The sequence below is a fragment of the Capsella rubella genome, unplaced genomic scaffold, assembly GCF_000375325.1.
Source record: "Capsella rubella cultivar Monte Gargano unplaced genomic scaffold, Caprub1_0 scaffold_1, whole genome shotgun sequence".
NCBI lineage: Eukaryota > Viridiplantae > Streptophyta > Magnoliopsida > Brassicales > Brassicaceae > Capsella > Capsella rubella.
The window spans coordinates 8,940,814-8,957,371 of record NW_006238923.1 but is presented as its reverse complement, the minus strand read 5'-3'; the positions used below and the strand labels follow the sequence as shown (position 1 = coordinate 8,957,371).

The 16,558-nt window shown below is 39.7% G+C and overlaps 4 protein-coding genes across 5 annotated transcripts; 2 read left to right on the top strand and 2 right to left on the bottom strand.

Annotated features, from left to right (window-relative positions):
• The first annotated feature begins 98 nt into the window (after positions 1 to 98).
• On the top strand, positions 99 to 2,378 carry LOC17899002 (uncharacterized protein At1g26090, chloroplastic). Its single transcript, XM_006303641.2, has 7 exons — positions 99 to 413; positions 621 to 764; positions 848 to 922; positions 1,018 to 1,211; positions 1,309 to 1,480; positions 1,558 to 1,968; positions 2,134 to 2,378. The coding sequence occupies exons 1-7, from the start codon at positions 171 to 173 to the stop codon at positions 2,263 to 2,265; spliced, it is 1,371 nt and encodes a 456-aa protein (XP_006303703.1). The 5' UTR covers positions 99 to 170; the 3' UTR covers positions 2,266 to 2,378.
• On the bottom strand, positions 2,230 to 3,906 carry LOC17900414 (probable transmembrane ascorbate ferrireductase 4). Its single transcript, XM_006304863.2, has 4 exons — positions 3,672 to 3,906; positions 3,544 to 3,595; positions 3,261 to 3,457; positions 2,230 to 2,702 (listed from the first exon to the last, which is right to left on the bottom strand). Exons 1-4 carry the CDS (start codon positions 3,792 to 3,794, stop codon positions 2,364 to 2,366), a joined length of 711 nt encoding a protein of 236 aa, XP_006304925.1. The 5' UTR covers positions 3,795 to 3,906; the 3' UTR covers positions 2,230 to 2,363.
• A 151-nt stretch (positions 3,907 to 4,057) lies between these two features.
• Positions 4,058 to 7,568, bottom strand: LOC17900863 (protein decapping 5). Its single transcript, XM_006306965.2, has 8 exons — positions 7,188 to 7,568; positions 6,742 to 6,842; positions 6,569 to 6,643; positions 5,525 to 6,481; positions 5,145 to 5,216; positions 4,853 to 5,026; positions 4,656 to 4,766; positions 4,058 to 4,526 (listed from the first exon to the last, which is right to left on the bottom strand). Exons 1-8 carry the CDS (start codon positions 7,336 to 7,338, stop codon positions 4,332 to 4,334), a joined length of 1,836 nt encoding a protein of 611 aa, XP_006307027.1. The 5' UTR covers positions 7,339 to 7,568; the 3' UTR covers positions 4,058 to 4,331.
• A 2,715-nt stretch (positions 7,569 to 10,283) lies between these two features.
• Positions 10,284 to 16,478, top strand: LOC17897085 (phosphoenolpyruvate carboxylase 4). 2 transcript variants are annotated; one of them, XM_023789305.1, is made up of 20 exons: positions 10,284 to 10,604; positions 11,041 to 11,204; positions 11,374 to 11,488; positions 11,682 to 11,759; positions 11,862 to 11,930; positions 12,010 to 12,088; positions 12,176 to 12,252; positions 12,341 to 12,436; positions 12,613 to 12,754; positions 12,849 to 12,977; positions 13,094 to 13,161; positions 13,304 to 13,558; positions 13,778 to 13,903; positions 13,982 to 14,083; positions 14,154 to 14,300; positions 14,536 to 14,634; positions 14,724 to 14,812; positions 14,958 to 15,084; positions 15,165 to 15,371; positions 15,451 to 16,478. In XM_023789305.1, exons 1-20 carry the CDS (start codon positions 10,449 to 10,451, stop codon positions 16,273 to 16,275), a joined length of 3,150 nt encoding a protein of 1,049 aa, XP_023645073.1. In that variant the 5' UTR covers positions 10,284 to 10,448; the 3' UTR covers positions 16,276 to 16,478. The 2 variants fall into 2 exon arrangements, with proteins under 2 accessions (XP_023645073.1, XP_023645072.1); XM_023789304.1 differs by having other exon boundaries at positions 10,286 to 10,604; positions 13,295 to 13,558.
• The last annotated feature ends 80 nt before the right edge of the window (positions 16,479 to 16,558 follow it).

The following is a 16,558-nucleotide window of genomic DNA, read 5'->3' as shown; positions in this document are numbered from 1 at the left end:
TAATGTCGGTTATGTATTTTAATTTTTTTAAACCGCCTTTTTTCTGTGAGTAGAACGCAAACGTGAATTGTGTGTCGCCGGGTTAACTCCTTTTAATTTACAAGCGGCTCTAGTTGAGCTCTCCGGCCAATCTGATCTATTGAATTTACCGGAAAAAAAAGAGAAAAAAAATGGTGTCTTTGGTCACTTCTTCTCTTACATGCTCAAGCCTTACTCTGAATCTTCTTCCTTTTACGCGGACTGAATCACCAGTTTCACCCTCCAGACAATGTCGAGCAGCTTATGTGGCGGCAACGACTCCGAGATATGATAACGATACCGCCAGTGATTCTTCTCAGAAACCCACCAAATTCGTCACATTTCTTGGAAAAGGCGGTTCCGGTAAGACCACCGCCGCTGTTTTCGCCGCTCAGGTATAAAAAAACAACAATCAGTTGTCTGATTTCCTGACGCAAGTCCTGAAGTTTCCTCGGCATTCAATTCTGATTTCTGAATCCTATAATGTTTACAATTGAGTGTTGTATTGATTCTAATCTCTGCTTAGTTTTGATGTTTTTGCTGACTGTAGAATTTGAATGTGTTGTTGCTAACTAAGTTTTGGAAAATGGCTTTGCTCATAGCATTACGCATTGGCTGGATTGAGTACATGCTTAGTGGTACAAAGTCAAGACCCTTCTGCTGATTTCCTCCTTGGAACCAAGATTGGGACCTCTCCTACTTTGATCAACGACAATCTCTCTGTCATTAGGCTGGAAACCACAAAAGTGCGTCCCTTTTTTTGGTTACTTCATGTCTGGTTGGTTCAGGGTTTGAAATTGCTTAACGACGATTTCTTGAAACACTGCAGATGCTTCTAGAACCTCTTAAACAGCTGAAGCTAGCAGACGCTCGACTTAACATGACCCAAGGGGTTCTTGAAGGGGTGGGTATGTGACACAACTTGGTATCTGCAACTTTCGATAGATCAGATTTTGGGATTTTAAGTCCTAATTTGTTTTGGCTATTGATGTCTAGTAGGTGGTTGGTGAAGAGCTAGGAGTGCTTCCAGGGATGGATTCTATCTTTTCAATGCTTGAACTCGAGAGGCTTGTTGGTTTCTTTAGGCAAGCAACCCGAAAGAACCACAAGGGGAAGACTTTTGATGTTGTAATTTACGATGGCATTAGCACTGAGGAAACTCTTCGGATGATAGGTTTAAGCAGTAAAACAAGGTCTCTTTATGTTTTGCTTTTCTTTTTTCTTTTTACTTCTCTCATTCTCTGTGTTTCTTTCCTTTCGTGCAACCCTTAGGAAGTTTGTTTTTTGCAGATTGTATGTGAAATATCTGAGAAGTTTGGCCGAGAAGACGGATTTGGGGAGGCTAACAAGTCCTTCCATTATGAGATTTGTTGATGAGTCAATGAACATAGGCGGCAATAAGTCGCCATTCGATGGTATGACAAGTCCTGCCATGTGGGATACTTTGGAACGTTTATTGGAGGTGATCTATTATCCCATAACTCAGTGTCTTCAACTTATTTTGTTCCCAAATTACATATGGATTTTTGCAAACTGTAGACAGGTGCTTCAGCTTGGAGAGATCCAGAGAGATTCAGGAGTTTTCTTGTAATGGACCCAAATAATCCTATGTCTGTTAAAGCTGCATTACGGTATTGGGGTTGTACAGTACAAGCAGGATCACATGCTTCCGGGGCGTTTGCTATTTCTTCTTCTCATCAGACAAGCAAAATCCCAAAAGAAGATTTCGTGCCTCTGCCCTTTGCTTCTGCATCAGTTCCATTTACTGTAGATGGTCTGGATTGGGGCAAAATTCTGCTGGACCAAGCGAATGCGAGTATCCGGGAACTATTATCTGAAACAGTAAGGAATGGAAGCAGCTTGACAACAACAGTAATGTTTGATACAGCAAAGAAATTGGTGACTCTTTTCATGCCTGGCTTTGAAAAATCGGAAATCAAACTGTACCAGGTAAAAGGCTTTCTCACCTCCCTCAGACTCTCACCTACATTTGTTAAGCTATCTTCATTGTTCTACCTCTTCTGTACTGGCATAAGGTGATTGCCTGCAAAGTTCTTCTGTTCCTATGGAAATAAGAACTGAGAATGATTTTTGGTTTTCTTGATGAATCTGCAGTACAGAGGAGGTTCTGAGCTCTTAATAGAAGCTGGAGACCAAAGACGGGTGATTAATTTACCGTCTCAGATTCAAGGAAAGGTTGGAGGAGCCAAGTTTGTGGACAGAAGTCTGATCATCACAATGCGATAATACATTTTCTAAGAACTAATTTGTTCTTATTTGTACACCAGAGATGTGTAGTTTGTTCTCAAATCCAATACAGACACAAAAAATGAGAGAAAGAAAACTCAAGAAGACAAACATTTGGGACGATCTTGAGATGAATAAACAAGTTTCTCATTACCAGAATGGCTCTGATACTTTGGCAAAACAGCAGCAGTAATAACAATGCAACTGAGTAGAGCCAAGCCAAGCCCTAGACCGTTGACAGTCATTGATTCAGAACCGCGCCTGGGGACGTTCCTCTTGGTCTGAAGGAACGTCAGTTTCTCAAGCAGTCCGGTCTCGGCAGTAGCAATGGCTAGGCTGTATGTATAGAGTCCGAAGAAGACGTGCCATGGAAGAAACGTGGTTCTTGTTGTCCGTACTTCTCCTCTATGCCAGAAGCTCATGAACCCAGTCACCCACTGCAACACAACAACGTCATTATATTATTAAATCTTCAAAACTGGTCTCACTCAAGAGCCAAGGCCTTTTCGTAAATGCTGCTGATAACTTAATGCCTTAGTTTCCATTTTCTTAAGAAACGGTCACTCCAATTAACAACGACCGGCACTTCAGCAATAAACTATGTAGGAGAGCATAGGTTGAAGTGACAGTAATGAATGGTTCTATCTGTTTCAATAATGAATAATTCGTTTTTATAATGTTTTAGGGGAATCTTGTCAGCTTCAGCTTCCGTGACAAATCAGAAACTAATCCCAAGTGGGGGGTTATACAACTTCTTTCTTTAATTCTTTGCAATTGCATTATTGATGGCAAGCTTTTTAAAAAAAAAAAAAAAAAAGAGAAATTATATCGACAGCAATGTGTGTGACCCGATCTTTTAAAATGTAAGCTTTTAAATCTTTGAAAGCATCTATTTCTTTTTCGATGATGCATTTAAAATTTATGTCAGAGGCTATATAGTATTATATTATTAGAGTAAAAATAATATTGGTTGGTGGAAATAGAAAAAGACGAACCTGGGCAGCGAAGAGAGAAACAGAGAGTAATCCCATCCAAGAATGGAGACTGTAGAAATTGGCAAACACTCCACGTTGGTAGTGGAACTTTGTCCAAATCCCAAACACAGCAGAGGCCAATGCCACTCCTTGTAGCCACAGATGTACTGCCTTCTTAGTTTTCCTTGAACCAGGTAGCCATTTGTGTATCAGAATCGCTGCAGATCAGAACCCCAGTTTCTTGATAAATATCCAAGAAATAAAGAGTACTTCTTCATTGAAAAAGAGGGATGATCATCACTACCTTCTCCACTTACAAGAATGAAGCCAATCACCATCAGCAGAGGATGGAGAGTCTACATGTAAAGTATAAACTTGATTAGATGTTTGGAGATCCAATTGAAATCAAAGAGCAAGGAGTGTGATGATTACAGAGTAGCCGAAGTCTTGACTAGGGAGGAAGAGAGCCCAGTACAGAACCGAAACTGCGATTACTAAACCGGAGAGTCTTGCAAACAAGACCAGTGACAGTCTTGAAGAATCCACACTTCCCATTCTTTTCTATATATCTCTCTTCAAAGTTTAGTGGGTGGTACAGTAGAGTACACTCTCTCAGACTCCAATAGTTGCCGACAAGAAGATGTTTTGAGAAACCAAAAGAAAAAACATTACGGATCTGTATAAAGACCTCTCTTTCCTCTTTATACGGCCCATGAAATTTAAGGCTGCTAGAACTGTGCTCATAGTCAACATGTTGACTTTTAAGTCCAGGGTAAGTGGGTAACCCACCGTAACTAAACAAGTAAACAGCAAGAAGCTATTGAGATAAAAATGCATTTCACACAAAATGTCAAGTCTACAAAAAGTTCAAAATAACATTTAATATAGAAGAAAGAAAGACCCTATTACCATGTCTTAAAACAAAGATCCGAAATCAAATTGATACACTCGAAAACCACACCAGGGGGGTTTAATAGAAATATTACATAAGGACTCTGGTTTTTGTTTTATTGCCACATACCAACAGCACTCAAAAGACTGAGCTCCCATTGGATTTTTTGAGTTTTTAGAACCCTTTTATAGCAGAGCTTATCAGGAAGTACGATTTGATACGCCTCTCCCTTGGCCACGTCCACCATACCCATAGCCGCCACCGCCACCGCCACCACCGCGGCCACCATAACCTCCATAACCACGGCCACCATAACCACCCCGTGAATAACCGTTTCGACCATAACCACCGCGTCCTCCTCGACCTCCTCTGAATCTCGAGAACTCACCAAATGTCTGGAATCAATACCAATACCGTTTCTTAGTCAATGAGTTTCTCTTAACTAAAAATTAAGTATCACCAGAAAAGAGAGGGGACTAATTATGTCCAGTATGCTATTCGACTGTGAAATATATAGATTGTACCTCAGTATCCAGTTTTCGTTGCTCTGAGAACCTAGGCCTTGCATTTTGGGACTCTCTGTCAATGTTGTTTGATGAGAGGCTATCGAAAAAGTCGTCTTTGTTGTAAACAGGCTATATCAATAAAAAAATGTGTATGAGACCAAAGAAAGGGAACATAGTGGCTTTACTTGACTGGATTATAAGTCTACTTCACTTACTTTGACATCGATCTTAGGCAGCTCAGCCTCATCTACAATGGGGGAATCATCATCCTCATCACCATCTAGGGTAGAACTCTTCCCAAGATGACCCCATACTTCATCCTTATTGAACTTTTCATTCATTGCAGTGAAATCAAAATCTTCAGTGAACTTCATTACTTGGTGTGATCTCTGCCAACAAGGAGAATTATAAGCATACATGGTGTTAGTTCAGTAACTATTTTTACCTAGTAGCTCTTTCCTCGGTAAAAACAAATCACATAATACAAATGAGTGCGAAGAATATTACCCCTGCTCCTCTTCCTCTTCCTCTTCCACGTCCCCTGTAACCATTATGAGTTGGGAAAGAATGCCCATTTGGCTGAGAAAAAAAGAACAGCAAATGAGTTAAAATTATTATCACCATGAAGACTCTATATAGGTTAGACGTGTACAGCAAAATCTAAAACATCAAGGAAGGAACCTAGAGAGATTTTCATGCTAATTAGACAAAGGCAAAGAGACATAGTATGGAAAAATAAATGGGCACTACCACAGGTTCAATTATATAACAAGTTACACATTATTCCAGCTATCTCAGACATCAGCAAATGTAAGATCATTTCATCCTCCTCCGAAGAAAAGAAGAAATATCAATAAAAGATTTGGCAATTTTTGTAAATTCAAAACCTTGTGAGTTGGCCTCGCGGAGTAAGGCAATGGCAGTATTGGAGGTTGGGCTTCGGATGTAACTGGAACAGATTGTTCCAACCCAGCTGATGATGATACTTGAACCACCTCAACATCTTTATCTGCATTGGTAGAGGGTGGGGACAAAGAGACTGCAGAGGATCCAGACTGCAGCAGTTGGTCAGGAGTAACCAACAAAGGTTTTGGCTTATCTTGGCTAATGGAACTAGAAACCACAGCAACAGGAGCAGATGTTAATGGTGTTGTCTGCGGCTGAGAAATTGGACCAGTAACTACACTAGGCTTGTTAGGCAGTGAAAGGCCAGGACTTGCTTCTGTGGCTCTAGTAGTTGATAGAGAAAAGGGAAGCAAATTAGTGTCCTGAGGTAGGGTAGGCGGCCCAGTAATAGGAGCTTTGTTCGAGAGTAATGGAGGCGCCATCTCTGAAGCTAGTGAAGGAGATGGTGCTGATTGCAGTGTAGACTGCAGACTTGACGACAGCGTCACAGGTGGTAGACCAGGGAAAGGCAATGAACTAGGTGCTAGAATTTGAGAACTAGTACTAAAAGGAAATAATGACGAGGGTGCTTCTGGCAAGCTCGAACCCTGCAAACTTGATGGACCAGTAGGTGGAGGGGTATTAAAGTTAGGATATTGCAGGGGTTGCTGCAGAGAATTGGGCATTGGCAGCCCATGAGGGGGTCGAATCAGAGACTGTTGATGCAATTGGGGAAGGCCATTGGGAGGTGGGGTGTAGAATCCTTGCCAATACATTGGCGGTTGTGGCGATGCTCCCCACGAACCAAGATTCCCACCAGGCTGATACAAAGGCATCGCGTTTTGAAATCCCATCCCGTGTTGTCCAGGCTGTCCACTATGAGAACTAATGTCAGGCAGTGACCCACTTGCGGTAGAAGGCAAGCTACCAGATGTTGGAATCGGGCTAGGGTAGTGAGACTGCAAAACAATGAGTGGAGAATGAGGATAAATCAATTGACTGTAAGATCACAGAGAATAATATCCTACAACAATTCTAACATTCACCTGAATTATAGCAGGGTCATTATTTATAGTAGGTGGGGGAGGCTGAACTGGTGGAGAAGCTTTAACTTGCAAATCCTGCCAACAACAAGAAAAATTAGAGTACAAAGTGGGGAGGCTGACGGCACTGATAAAATATTTACATAAAAGCATTAGGATAATCCTGGTGAGGATACCTTGATATCAGTTCCACGGAACAATATGTACTCATAAACTTTGTCACTTGGAGGAACTTGCGGACCATCTTTTTTCCTTCCTTCAGTTCCAAATGATCGAACTACACACAGAAATTTCAGGGATCAGAACATATCAATCTCACCAAAAACAACCCCATCGACCAACTAAGCTGTCGTGCTCAACCAATAGTTTCAAGGCATCAATTACAATTTAATAACTTGGACAGTAGACATGAACACTTATTTTCATGAATTCCAAGCACAAGACCAACATTTTTTTTCAAATCGAGCTAAACAGTTAAAGATTTGAGCTCAATTTCATAAGAATAACCAAAAAAAAAACAATCGAGTGTCCACCAAATAATAAAGAGAACACAGGGCGATACACCAGCGAAATTAGAATACGCATCAAATTATCCAACAACGGAAGTGGAAACGAATCGTACCGTTTTGAAGTCCGATACTGGATTCATCTGTATTAATATTGTAAAGGATCCCTTCGTATCTGATCTCGCTCTTAGACGTCAAACTAATCAAGCTCCCAACGTAAGAATCCGCAGCGGAGCTCGATTTCGCACCGGTATTGTCAGCCGCCATGTCCGATCTAAGTCTCTCTTCGCCGAAGAAATCACAGACAAAGAGAGATTCACGAAGGATAAAAAAAAACTAGAAGTCTAGAGACGGCAAACACACACACACACACTCTTCGCAAGGTTCCTTGATCCCCTTCTTCTTCCACAGAGAGAGAGAGAGAGAAAGCTACAGAAACAATTAGGGTTTACTCTAATTTGGGGAGATCGAGCATCTCTTTTTTATTATCCATTCCCGTAAAAAGCCCAATTGAGAGAAAAAAAAAAACTTAAAATATAGCTATCGGACCATATTAGCCTGATGTAGCTCCATTGACTTCTATGTAACCACTAATCGTCGAATGCCAAGTGTACACATGCAGGACCCTTTTTTGTAATTTAACCTCAATGGTGTGTTTAGGCAAACAAAACCACGAGCCACGCGAGCCACTCCAATTACACGGCTCGTGTTCGCATCTCTAATTTACATAATTAACCCTGTGCGTTTGGATCATTCTCACTCGTGACTTATTGGTTAGTTCCATGATGAAACGACTAATCAAGTACTGCGTTTAACGACCTCTCACGGAACCACGAAAGACACATACGTAAATAGTAAAGAGGAGACTCTTTGGAAAGCTTTGATCATTTACTTAGCAATCTATGCCTTTTGAGGTATGCTATTTTAGTGGATGTTACTTTATGAAGCATGTGTTGAACACTTTTTTGCTTCTTTAGTTTGTTTTCTCCTGTTTTGGATTTATTGGGGAAAGAAGTTATCTTCCACGTCACATACAATACGGACTATTCTCAATGTGTTTTCTCCTGATACGGGTCCTCCTATGTTTCTTATGTTGCTTGATTTTGTTACAAACTTTTGCAGGGTCTTTGGTAAATTTATAGTTTCTAGTTTAGATTGAAATGTCTCTTAAGCTTATAGTTTTTTGAAACAAGAACATTTGGATGATAAAATGTGATTGTGACTTGCTGTCAAAGAGATATGAAATGAAGAAGTGTATTTGTGACTTTGTGAGGCTAAGGTAGCTGAGGCAAATGCTTTGGTTGGTAGTGTTATTGATGAGAATTATCTAGAAGTCGAAAAAACGAGGCTCATAGATGAAGAGAAAGTATTCGATGGAAACTTGTTCGATTGTTCTAGAGAAGGGGTTTGAAGTCTATTTAACCCAATAGGTATTTTCCTTGGTAAAATTTACCTTTCTTACTTGAATTTGGGTTACGGTTTACCAATGGATCTCTCGAACTTGTAGTCAAATGCCAAACTTTTGTGATATTATAGCCTTCTCTGTAAAAATATATATAATCTCGATTTCTTCGTAGAACGCGGGAATGAGCTAAAGTCAAAGTGTGTTTGCAGATTTGGATGAAAAAGTGCTATCAGTGCACTGCAAACTTGCAATAACTGAAATACCTTCGCAAAGTGGGTTTCTATTTGCTAAATACAATCTTTGTCAAAGTATTCACAATTGAGAACTCCTACGAGCATACCATATGCTGAAAAAGAAGTTGTTAGAATGTTACCATTGTGTTTCCACTAATGGAAATCCTTGTCATATATACCACTAACCCTGAAAAATTATCATAAGCATAGAAATTATCACGATAAAAAACCACATATCGATACTTAAAGAGGGAAGACGTACTATCAAATCAGTAAAGAACAGTGAAATGTTATCGTTACAAAAAGAACAGAAAATTTTGAGATGATATCAAACTGCCAAAAATGCACTAGCAATAGTGTTCTTTCATGATAACAAAGTCGGCCAAGAAATAATGCAGTAAAATTACTTTCACTTTTACTTGACTCAACCAAGATTCTCTGCCATATTAGAAACCTACTTCTTAACTTCATTATCACCATAAATGGTAATCTTTTTTTCTCCAGCCTAGCATTCCCACTTTCACTTGAGTTCATTCTCGGTTTCAACTTCATTAATCCTATAGCTTTTGTTGTCCCTTCAATTGTTAAATCCAAAGTCAAGGCAAAGAAGGAAAGACAACCAAGAGACGTACATAACTTCGAATATCAAGTTTGGTTTATTGATGATGACATGTAATCAAAATTGAACAGAAGATGAAAGAACAATGAGTAAAACTAAAGTGTTTGTTATTTTAATGATTTTGGAAGAGTACATTACATTAGGGAATGGAAAAAAATTTATAGTTTTATTTTGCTTAATTTGCCAAGGATAGTAAGTTAGTAACTTACATCTCCAATTAATTCATAACTCCATTTTCTCCCATCATTGATGGTCTTCTAATTCGAGAATTTAACCTCACAAATATAGGTTGATCATTGAACATTTGACCATTCACAAATCACAAAGCTAAATATGTGAATCTTGACCTTTTTGGACCTCATCATGAGATGACAAGCTTAATAATGAAATGGATAGAATTATGCAATATACGACACAAACAATCAATGCATATTGCATGTCCACACTTTTTTTTAGACAATACTATGAATTTGTTATAGTTTACGTCCCATTTTCAAAATTAAGTTTGTCCTTTTCCCAAGGATTTGGACCTAAATCCAATTATTCATGATCAAGGTAGACTAGGACAGTGATCTTGTTCATATATGTAGATGGTCTGTAACGAAAATGACGTATATCATCTTCAAAATCACAATTCAAGTGGGAATCATTATTTAGTCTATACTTTATCCACAAAAATTAAGTATTTGGCCGCTCTATCTCATCATTATATATAAGAGTGGATCAAAAGAAAAATCATCTATGATTACAACCTTTAAATAATTGAGCTAAAGCTTAATTAGAAGTATATAAATATACCCACCTTCTAACTTTTTGTAACGACTTTCTTTGTTTTCCACCTAAAAAATAAATTTGCATTTTCCTCGTAAATTTGAAAACGCTCCAAAATTGGGAATCACACACATTGACACAGTTGCTCAACCGCCACGTGTTAATATCTGATAGCTCGTAAATTTTTGTAGGTCCCACTTACAACAGACCAGATATATCACTCGCTTTGCACTGCATTTCTTCACAAAGAAAATATCTCTCTCTCTTTCTTCGTCACACTCTCTTCCCACACTGGTCTAGTCAAACGACGGTCAAAGGTGATCTTCTTAGGAGGAGGAATCGAACAACGATGACGGATACGACGGACGATATCGCGGAGGAGATTTCGTTTCAGAGCTTCGAGGATGACTGTAAGCTGCTCGGTAGTCTCTTCAACGACGTCTTACAGAGAGAAGTCGGCTCCGATTTCATGGAGAAAATCGAACGGACTCGTATTCTCGCTCAGGTTTTTTTTTTTTTTACTTTTCTCTCTCTGTTTTCGAACCGCCGTTGGATTTTTTTTTTTTGGAGAAGCGTTACTGTTCTTCTCCGATCCGTCTGGAGAACTGAAAATGGATTTTGACGCAGTGTTTGATCTGTTTTTTTTATTTCTGAAGAGGATACATAGAAGGGGGAAGAACGTCGTGATTTATGTAGCATACGATCGGTTTGTTTGAAAAGGAAATGGAAATATAGGAGAAAACTTTTACGAATTGCTTGTGGTTGACGAAAAGTGTTTGGTTGTTCTTCGATATTTCGTGTTTGTGTTTAATTCACACTGTCGAGAATCCTCGATCCGTTTAAGATCTGGAATTCTTACGATGAAGATTCTTGTTAGATATTAGATATAAAGAGTTTCGACCCTGTGATGATTCTGTTTTGGTTTGGCTTTGAATTTTCAGAGTGCTTTAAATCTTCGTCTGGCTGGTATTGAAGATACAGCAGAGCTTTTGGAGAAGCAACTGACTTCTGAAATATCGAAGATGTCACTGGAGGAAGCATTGACACTGGCTCGTGCGTTCAGCCATTTTCTTAATTTGATGGGGATTGCTGAAACCCATCACAGGTGAATTATAACTTATAAGTGACGTGCACATATCAAAAAAAGAATGAAAAACATTGTAGTCTATGATCGTTGTCACAAAATGAAGTTTAGATACTTGCGAGAATTTTATCTTTTGCTTTACTTAACCCCTCTTTGAAGCCTGAAAGATTGGTTGATCATTTCATTTCAGAGTTCGTAAAGTCTGTAATGTTCCACAACTTTCAAGATCATGCAACGATGTATTCAGTAAGCTATTGCAAGGTGGAATTTCCCCTGATGAGCTTTATGACACAGTTTGCAAGCAGGTAAACTTCATTTTTTTCCCTTGATGTGCTACTCTTTTATCTTTACCGGCAATTTGATCCCGTTTCGATATTTCTGATAGATTGGTAACTTTCAACTGTTAAGTTCAAAGATTCCCATTTCAATGCGAAGTAAAGCCAGTTTCCTAATTCTTAGTTTAGTACTTTTTTGCTTACTAAACTTTATCCAATACAGGGGGTTGAAATTGTTCTTACTGCACACCCCACTCAAATCAACCGGCGAACCTTGCAGTACAAACATATTAGAATAGCTGTAAGTTGTTGCTAATGCTGACGTTGATTGTTATACTTGTTGCAAACAATCTTAGGTTTTTGGTTTTTGTACTTTTGAATTGAAATAAGATACTACTTGCAGCATCTTCTAGAATATAACGATAGACCAGACCTTGGACTTGAAGATCGAGAAACGGTTATTGAGGATCTGGTACTATCTTCCTTAATATATTCCCGAGTCTCTCTGCTGAGATAAGTAGTATAGCTAACAATTTCATTTCGTGTAAAAGGTTAGGGAGATAACTTCACTGTGGCAGACTGATGAACTTCGACGTCAGAAACCTACTCCTGTTGATGAAGCTAGGGCTGGTATGCTAACTTAAAGTTCGTAAATGCTGGACTTTACTTTGATAAACCAAGGTTCTGCTCCAAGCATGTGTTATTCCCTTGTGTCAGGTCTGAACATTGTTGAGCAATCCCTTTGGAAAGCTGTACCACATTACTTGCATCGTGTCAGCAGTTCGCTGAAGAAGGTTTTACTTGTTTTTCTCATTTATTGTAAATATTGAATGCTAAAGTGACTGTATACTGATACAATGATATTCCATGTGTCCTCTTTAGCTCACGGGGAAGCCACTCCCATTAACTTGCACCCCAATAAAGTTTGGTTCCTGGATGGGTGGTGATAGAGATGGAAATCCAAGTGTTACGGCGAAGGTGACCCTTCATTATTTGTTATTTTCCCCTGAATAATCAGTTTATGTATGGGCGAGAATGCGAGCTTTGCCTGGCATTTCTACATTTTCTTTAAGATAGGGTTACTATTTGGTAGGTATGGAGAGATAGTAGGATTAACTTGCTAACACACATGGTTATTATCAATAATTTTTCAGGTCACCAAAGAAGTATCACTAATGTCTAGGTGGATGGCTATTGATCTGTACATAAGAGAGATCGATAGCTTAAGATTTGAATTGTCTATGAATCGATGCAGCGATAGATTGTCAAGATTGGCAGATGAAATTCTTGAAAAAGGTATGCTACTGGGGGACGTCTCACGTCCCTGTTTTTTTCTTGATTCTTGATTCTTGAGAACATATAACTTCAAGATGTAATTTTTTTTTCTCAGAAGCATCTGAAGATCACCTTGAAAGTTGGGGTCCAAATGCTGGTAAAAGCCAACAAATATTTCCAAGCCATCAGGGCTTATCTCTACCCACTCAACTTCCACCTAGAGCTGACCTCCCCTCATGCGCTGGTAAACAATGTCATGCATAGGCTACCCTCTTCTTATATTTAAGCATGCGTACAGATTTTCTTCTATACTCACGAGTCACGCCTCATCTTACTAAGTTGCCAATGTCCTACTTGCAGAATGTGGTGAATCGCAGTATCCCAAACTTGAAGTTCCTGTGACAGATTATATGCCACTCAATCGTCAGGTGAAGCATAGCTTTAAAGACTCTGACAGATGTTTGACTTGTTTGTTCTTTATGGTTGTATCCAGTATTGGAATATACTCTTGCTGAGTTTGTCTGTTTTTGATAGTTCGTTTGATTTTCTTACTTAAAATAGGATGTTCAGGGCATTTCTAGTAATGGCTCAGGCCAAAGTTTGCAAATAAGGATATCAAACGGAACTTCTGTCAACTCTAATGGCTCTCAGCAAAGTCTTACTCCCCGAGGTTCTTCTTCCTCGAGTTCTCAACTTCTTCACAAGAAACTATTTGCGGAGTCTCAGAATGGGAGGACCAGTTTTCAGAAGCTACTAGAACCAACTCCACCAAAACGAGCTGGAATTGCTCCTTATCGGATTGTTCTTGGAGAAGTAAAGGAAAAGGTGCTGATCTTTCTAAATTTTTCTCATTAAGTTCATGCAAAGAGCCGATTTAGAGTTGCAAAAAATGTGAAAGAGTTCATGTCTAATTGTCAAGGGCATTTTTATAGCTATTTGTAAATACATTGCTAGTCTTCTCACTAGCACAAATTTACAACCATCTTGATTAACTCTATTATCTTGTGTAAAAGGACTCTTAAACATAGTGATCTGTGACTACAGCTTCTGAAGACACGGAGACTTCTGGAACTTCTTCTTGAAGGTCTCCCTTGTGAATACGATCCCTGGGATTACTATGAAACATCAGACCAACTTCTAGAACCGCTACTCCTCTGCTATGAATCTCTGGTACGATCTTGCTTCATGCGAAATTGTCTTTGCATTAAAACTGATGAACTACATACATGAAATTCATTCTTTTCTCAGCAATCATCTGATGCCGGAGTATTAGCCGATGGCCGGCTTTCTGATCTGATTCGTAGAGTTGCTACCTTTGGCATGGTTTTGATGAAACTTGATTTGCGCCAGGTGTGTTTCTTTTCCTTCTTGTTTTGGCTCTATTTCTATGATACCTGTCTGATCTAGATTCGTTTATCAGGAAGCTGCAAGGCATTCTGAAGCTTTGGATGCAATTACGACATACTTGGACATGGGTACATATAGTGAATGGGATGAAGGGAAGAAAATCGAGTTTTTGACAAGAGAATTGAAAGGCAAACGACCCCTTGTTCCTCCAAATATTGAGGTAACACTCAGTGTGAATTTCTTCTTTACGTTAGGCTCATGTATCTGAAACGAAATTATGATTTTCAATCAGTAGTTACAGTTTATCTTACTGTTAAACCAAATGGTTTAATTAATAACATATCTGTTTCTCTAGGGAAGGCGGAAGGCCAATATTATGATAGAAAAGTACTCTCTGGTCACATCTGTATTTTTGTGTGTTTAACACCATTATGAAAACTGTTGAACCTTTTCAGGTTGGTCTTGAAGTAAAAGAAGTACTAGATACCTTCCGGGTTGCTGCTGAGCTAGGAAGTGAATCACTTGGAGCTTACGTGATTTCTATGGCTTCAAATGTATGAAAGATTTTAAGTTTCATAGTCACTTCTTTGCTGAAGCTAACTTGGATGAGTAGCAGATGACATTGATTTTTGGCTACTTATAGGCAAGCGATGTCCTCGCTGTGGAGCTTCTGCAGAAGGATGCTCGTCTTGCCGTCAGTGGCGAGCTGGGAAGACCATGTCCTGCTGGACCGTGAGTTTAATTTCTTGCCGGAATACTTCATTGTTAATCACTTTTCCCTCTGCATACTAGTTACTTCTTCTGGAAGTTATTATCTAGTCTCTTATTTTTGTATGGCATAAGTTATTGGTATACTGACATTTTTCTTTTTTGATAGACTGCGTGTGGTGCCTCTTTTTGAAACTGTGAAGGATTTGAGAGGCGCTGGCTCCGTGATAAGAAAATTGCTATCAATCGATTGGTACAGGGAACACATCCAAAAGAACCACACCGGTCATCAAGAGGTAGATATACTTGACTTCAACCAATTCTTTGTTTGGAGTATGCTCTGTCTGAAAATATTTGCATCCTTATTTATGTGCAGGTGATGGTTGGGTATTCGGATTCTGGAAAAGATGCTGGACGCTTTACTGCAGCATGGGAACTTTACAAAGCTCAGGAGGATGTCGTGGCTGCTTGCAATGAATTTGGAATCAAAATTACCTTATTCCATGGACGAGGAGGGAGTATCGGCCGAGGTGGTGGCCCAACTTATCTTGCCATACAATCCCAACCTCCAGGGTCTGTAATGGTAAGTTATTACACACTTATGGGCAGTCTTTCTCTTTTCAGCCAAAGTCCTCACGTTCAGTCTTGCATTTACTTTGCAGGGTACTCTCCGTTCCACAGAGCAAGGTGAGATGGTGCAAGCCAAGTTTGGGTTACCACAGACGGCTGTTAGGCAGCTAGAAATTTACACAACCGCGGTGCTACTTGCTACATTGCAGCCTCCTCAGCCACCACGAGAAGAAAATTGGCGGAGCCTAATGGAAGATATTTCAAACATCAGCTGCCAAAACTACAGGAGCACGGTCTATGAAAGCCCAGAATTTCTTTCCTACTTCCAAGAGGCAACACCTCAGGCTGAGCTTGGTTTCCTCAACATAGGAAGTCGGCCAACAAGAAGAAAGAGCTCTTCAGGAATAGGACATCTCCGAGCTATCCCTTGGGTTTTCGCCTGGACACAAACAAGGTTTGTCCTTCCAGCCTGGCTCGGTGTAGGAGCTGGTTTGAAAGGAGTCTGTGAGAAGGGCCACGCTGATGATCTCCAAGAAATGTACAAAGAATGGCCCTTCTTTCAGTCGACCATAGACCTTATAGAGATGGTGTTAGCTAAAGCAGATATCCCAATAGCCAAACACTACGATGAAGAGCTTGTCTCAGAGAACAGAAGAGGAATTGGTAGCGAGCTCAGAAAGGAATTGCTGACTACTGAGAAGTATGTGCTTGTGATAAGCGGCCATGAAAAGCTCTCGGAGAATAATCGGAGCCTGAAAAAGCTGATAGAGAGTAGACTTCCGTATTTGAACCCCATGAACATGCTGCAGGTGGAGATCCTCAAGAGGCTAAGACGTGATGATGACAACAATAAGCTCAGGGATGCATTGCTCATCACCATTAACGGTATTGCAGCTGGAATGAGGAACACTGGTTAAGACACACTACTATCAAAACACACTTTGGTCTCGTTTTGCTTTGTTTTGAACTACTGTGTGCTGGCAGAAAACCTCTGCATATGACTTTTCTTCTTCTTTTCATCTATCTAGTTCCTTGCCTCTATTGATATCCTGTACATTAAACAGTTGGATCTTAAGTAGTGGAGTGCAATAGAGTTACGAACAGTTCTAATTCGTATGGCTTTTTTTTTCTTGTAACTTCTTGGTTAATGACTTCGGATTGGCACATTGTGTAACGGCCGAAGAGTCAACTGCTGCCCAG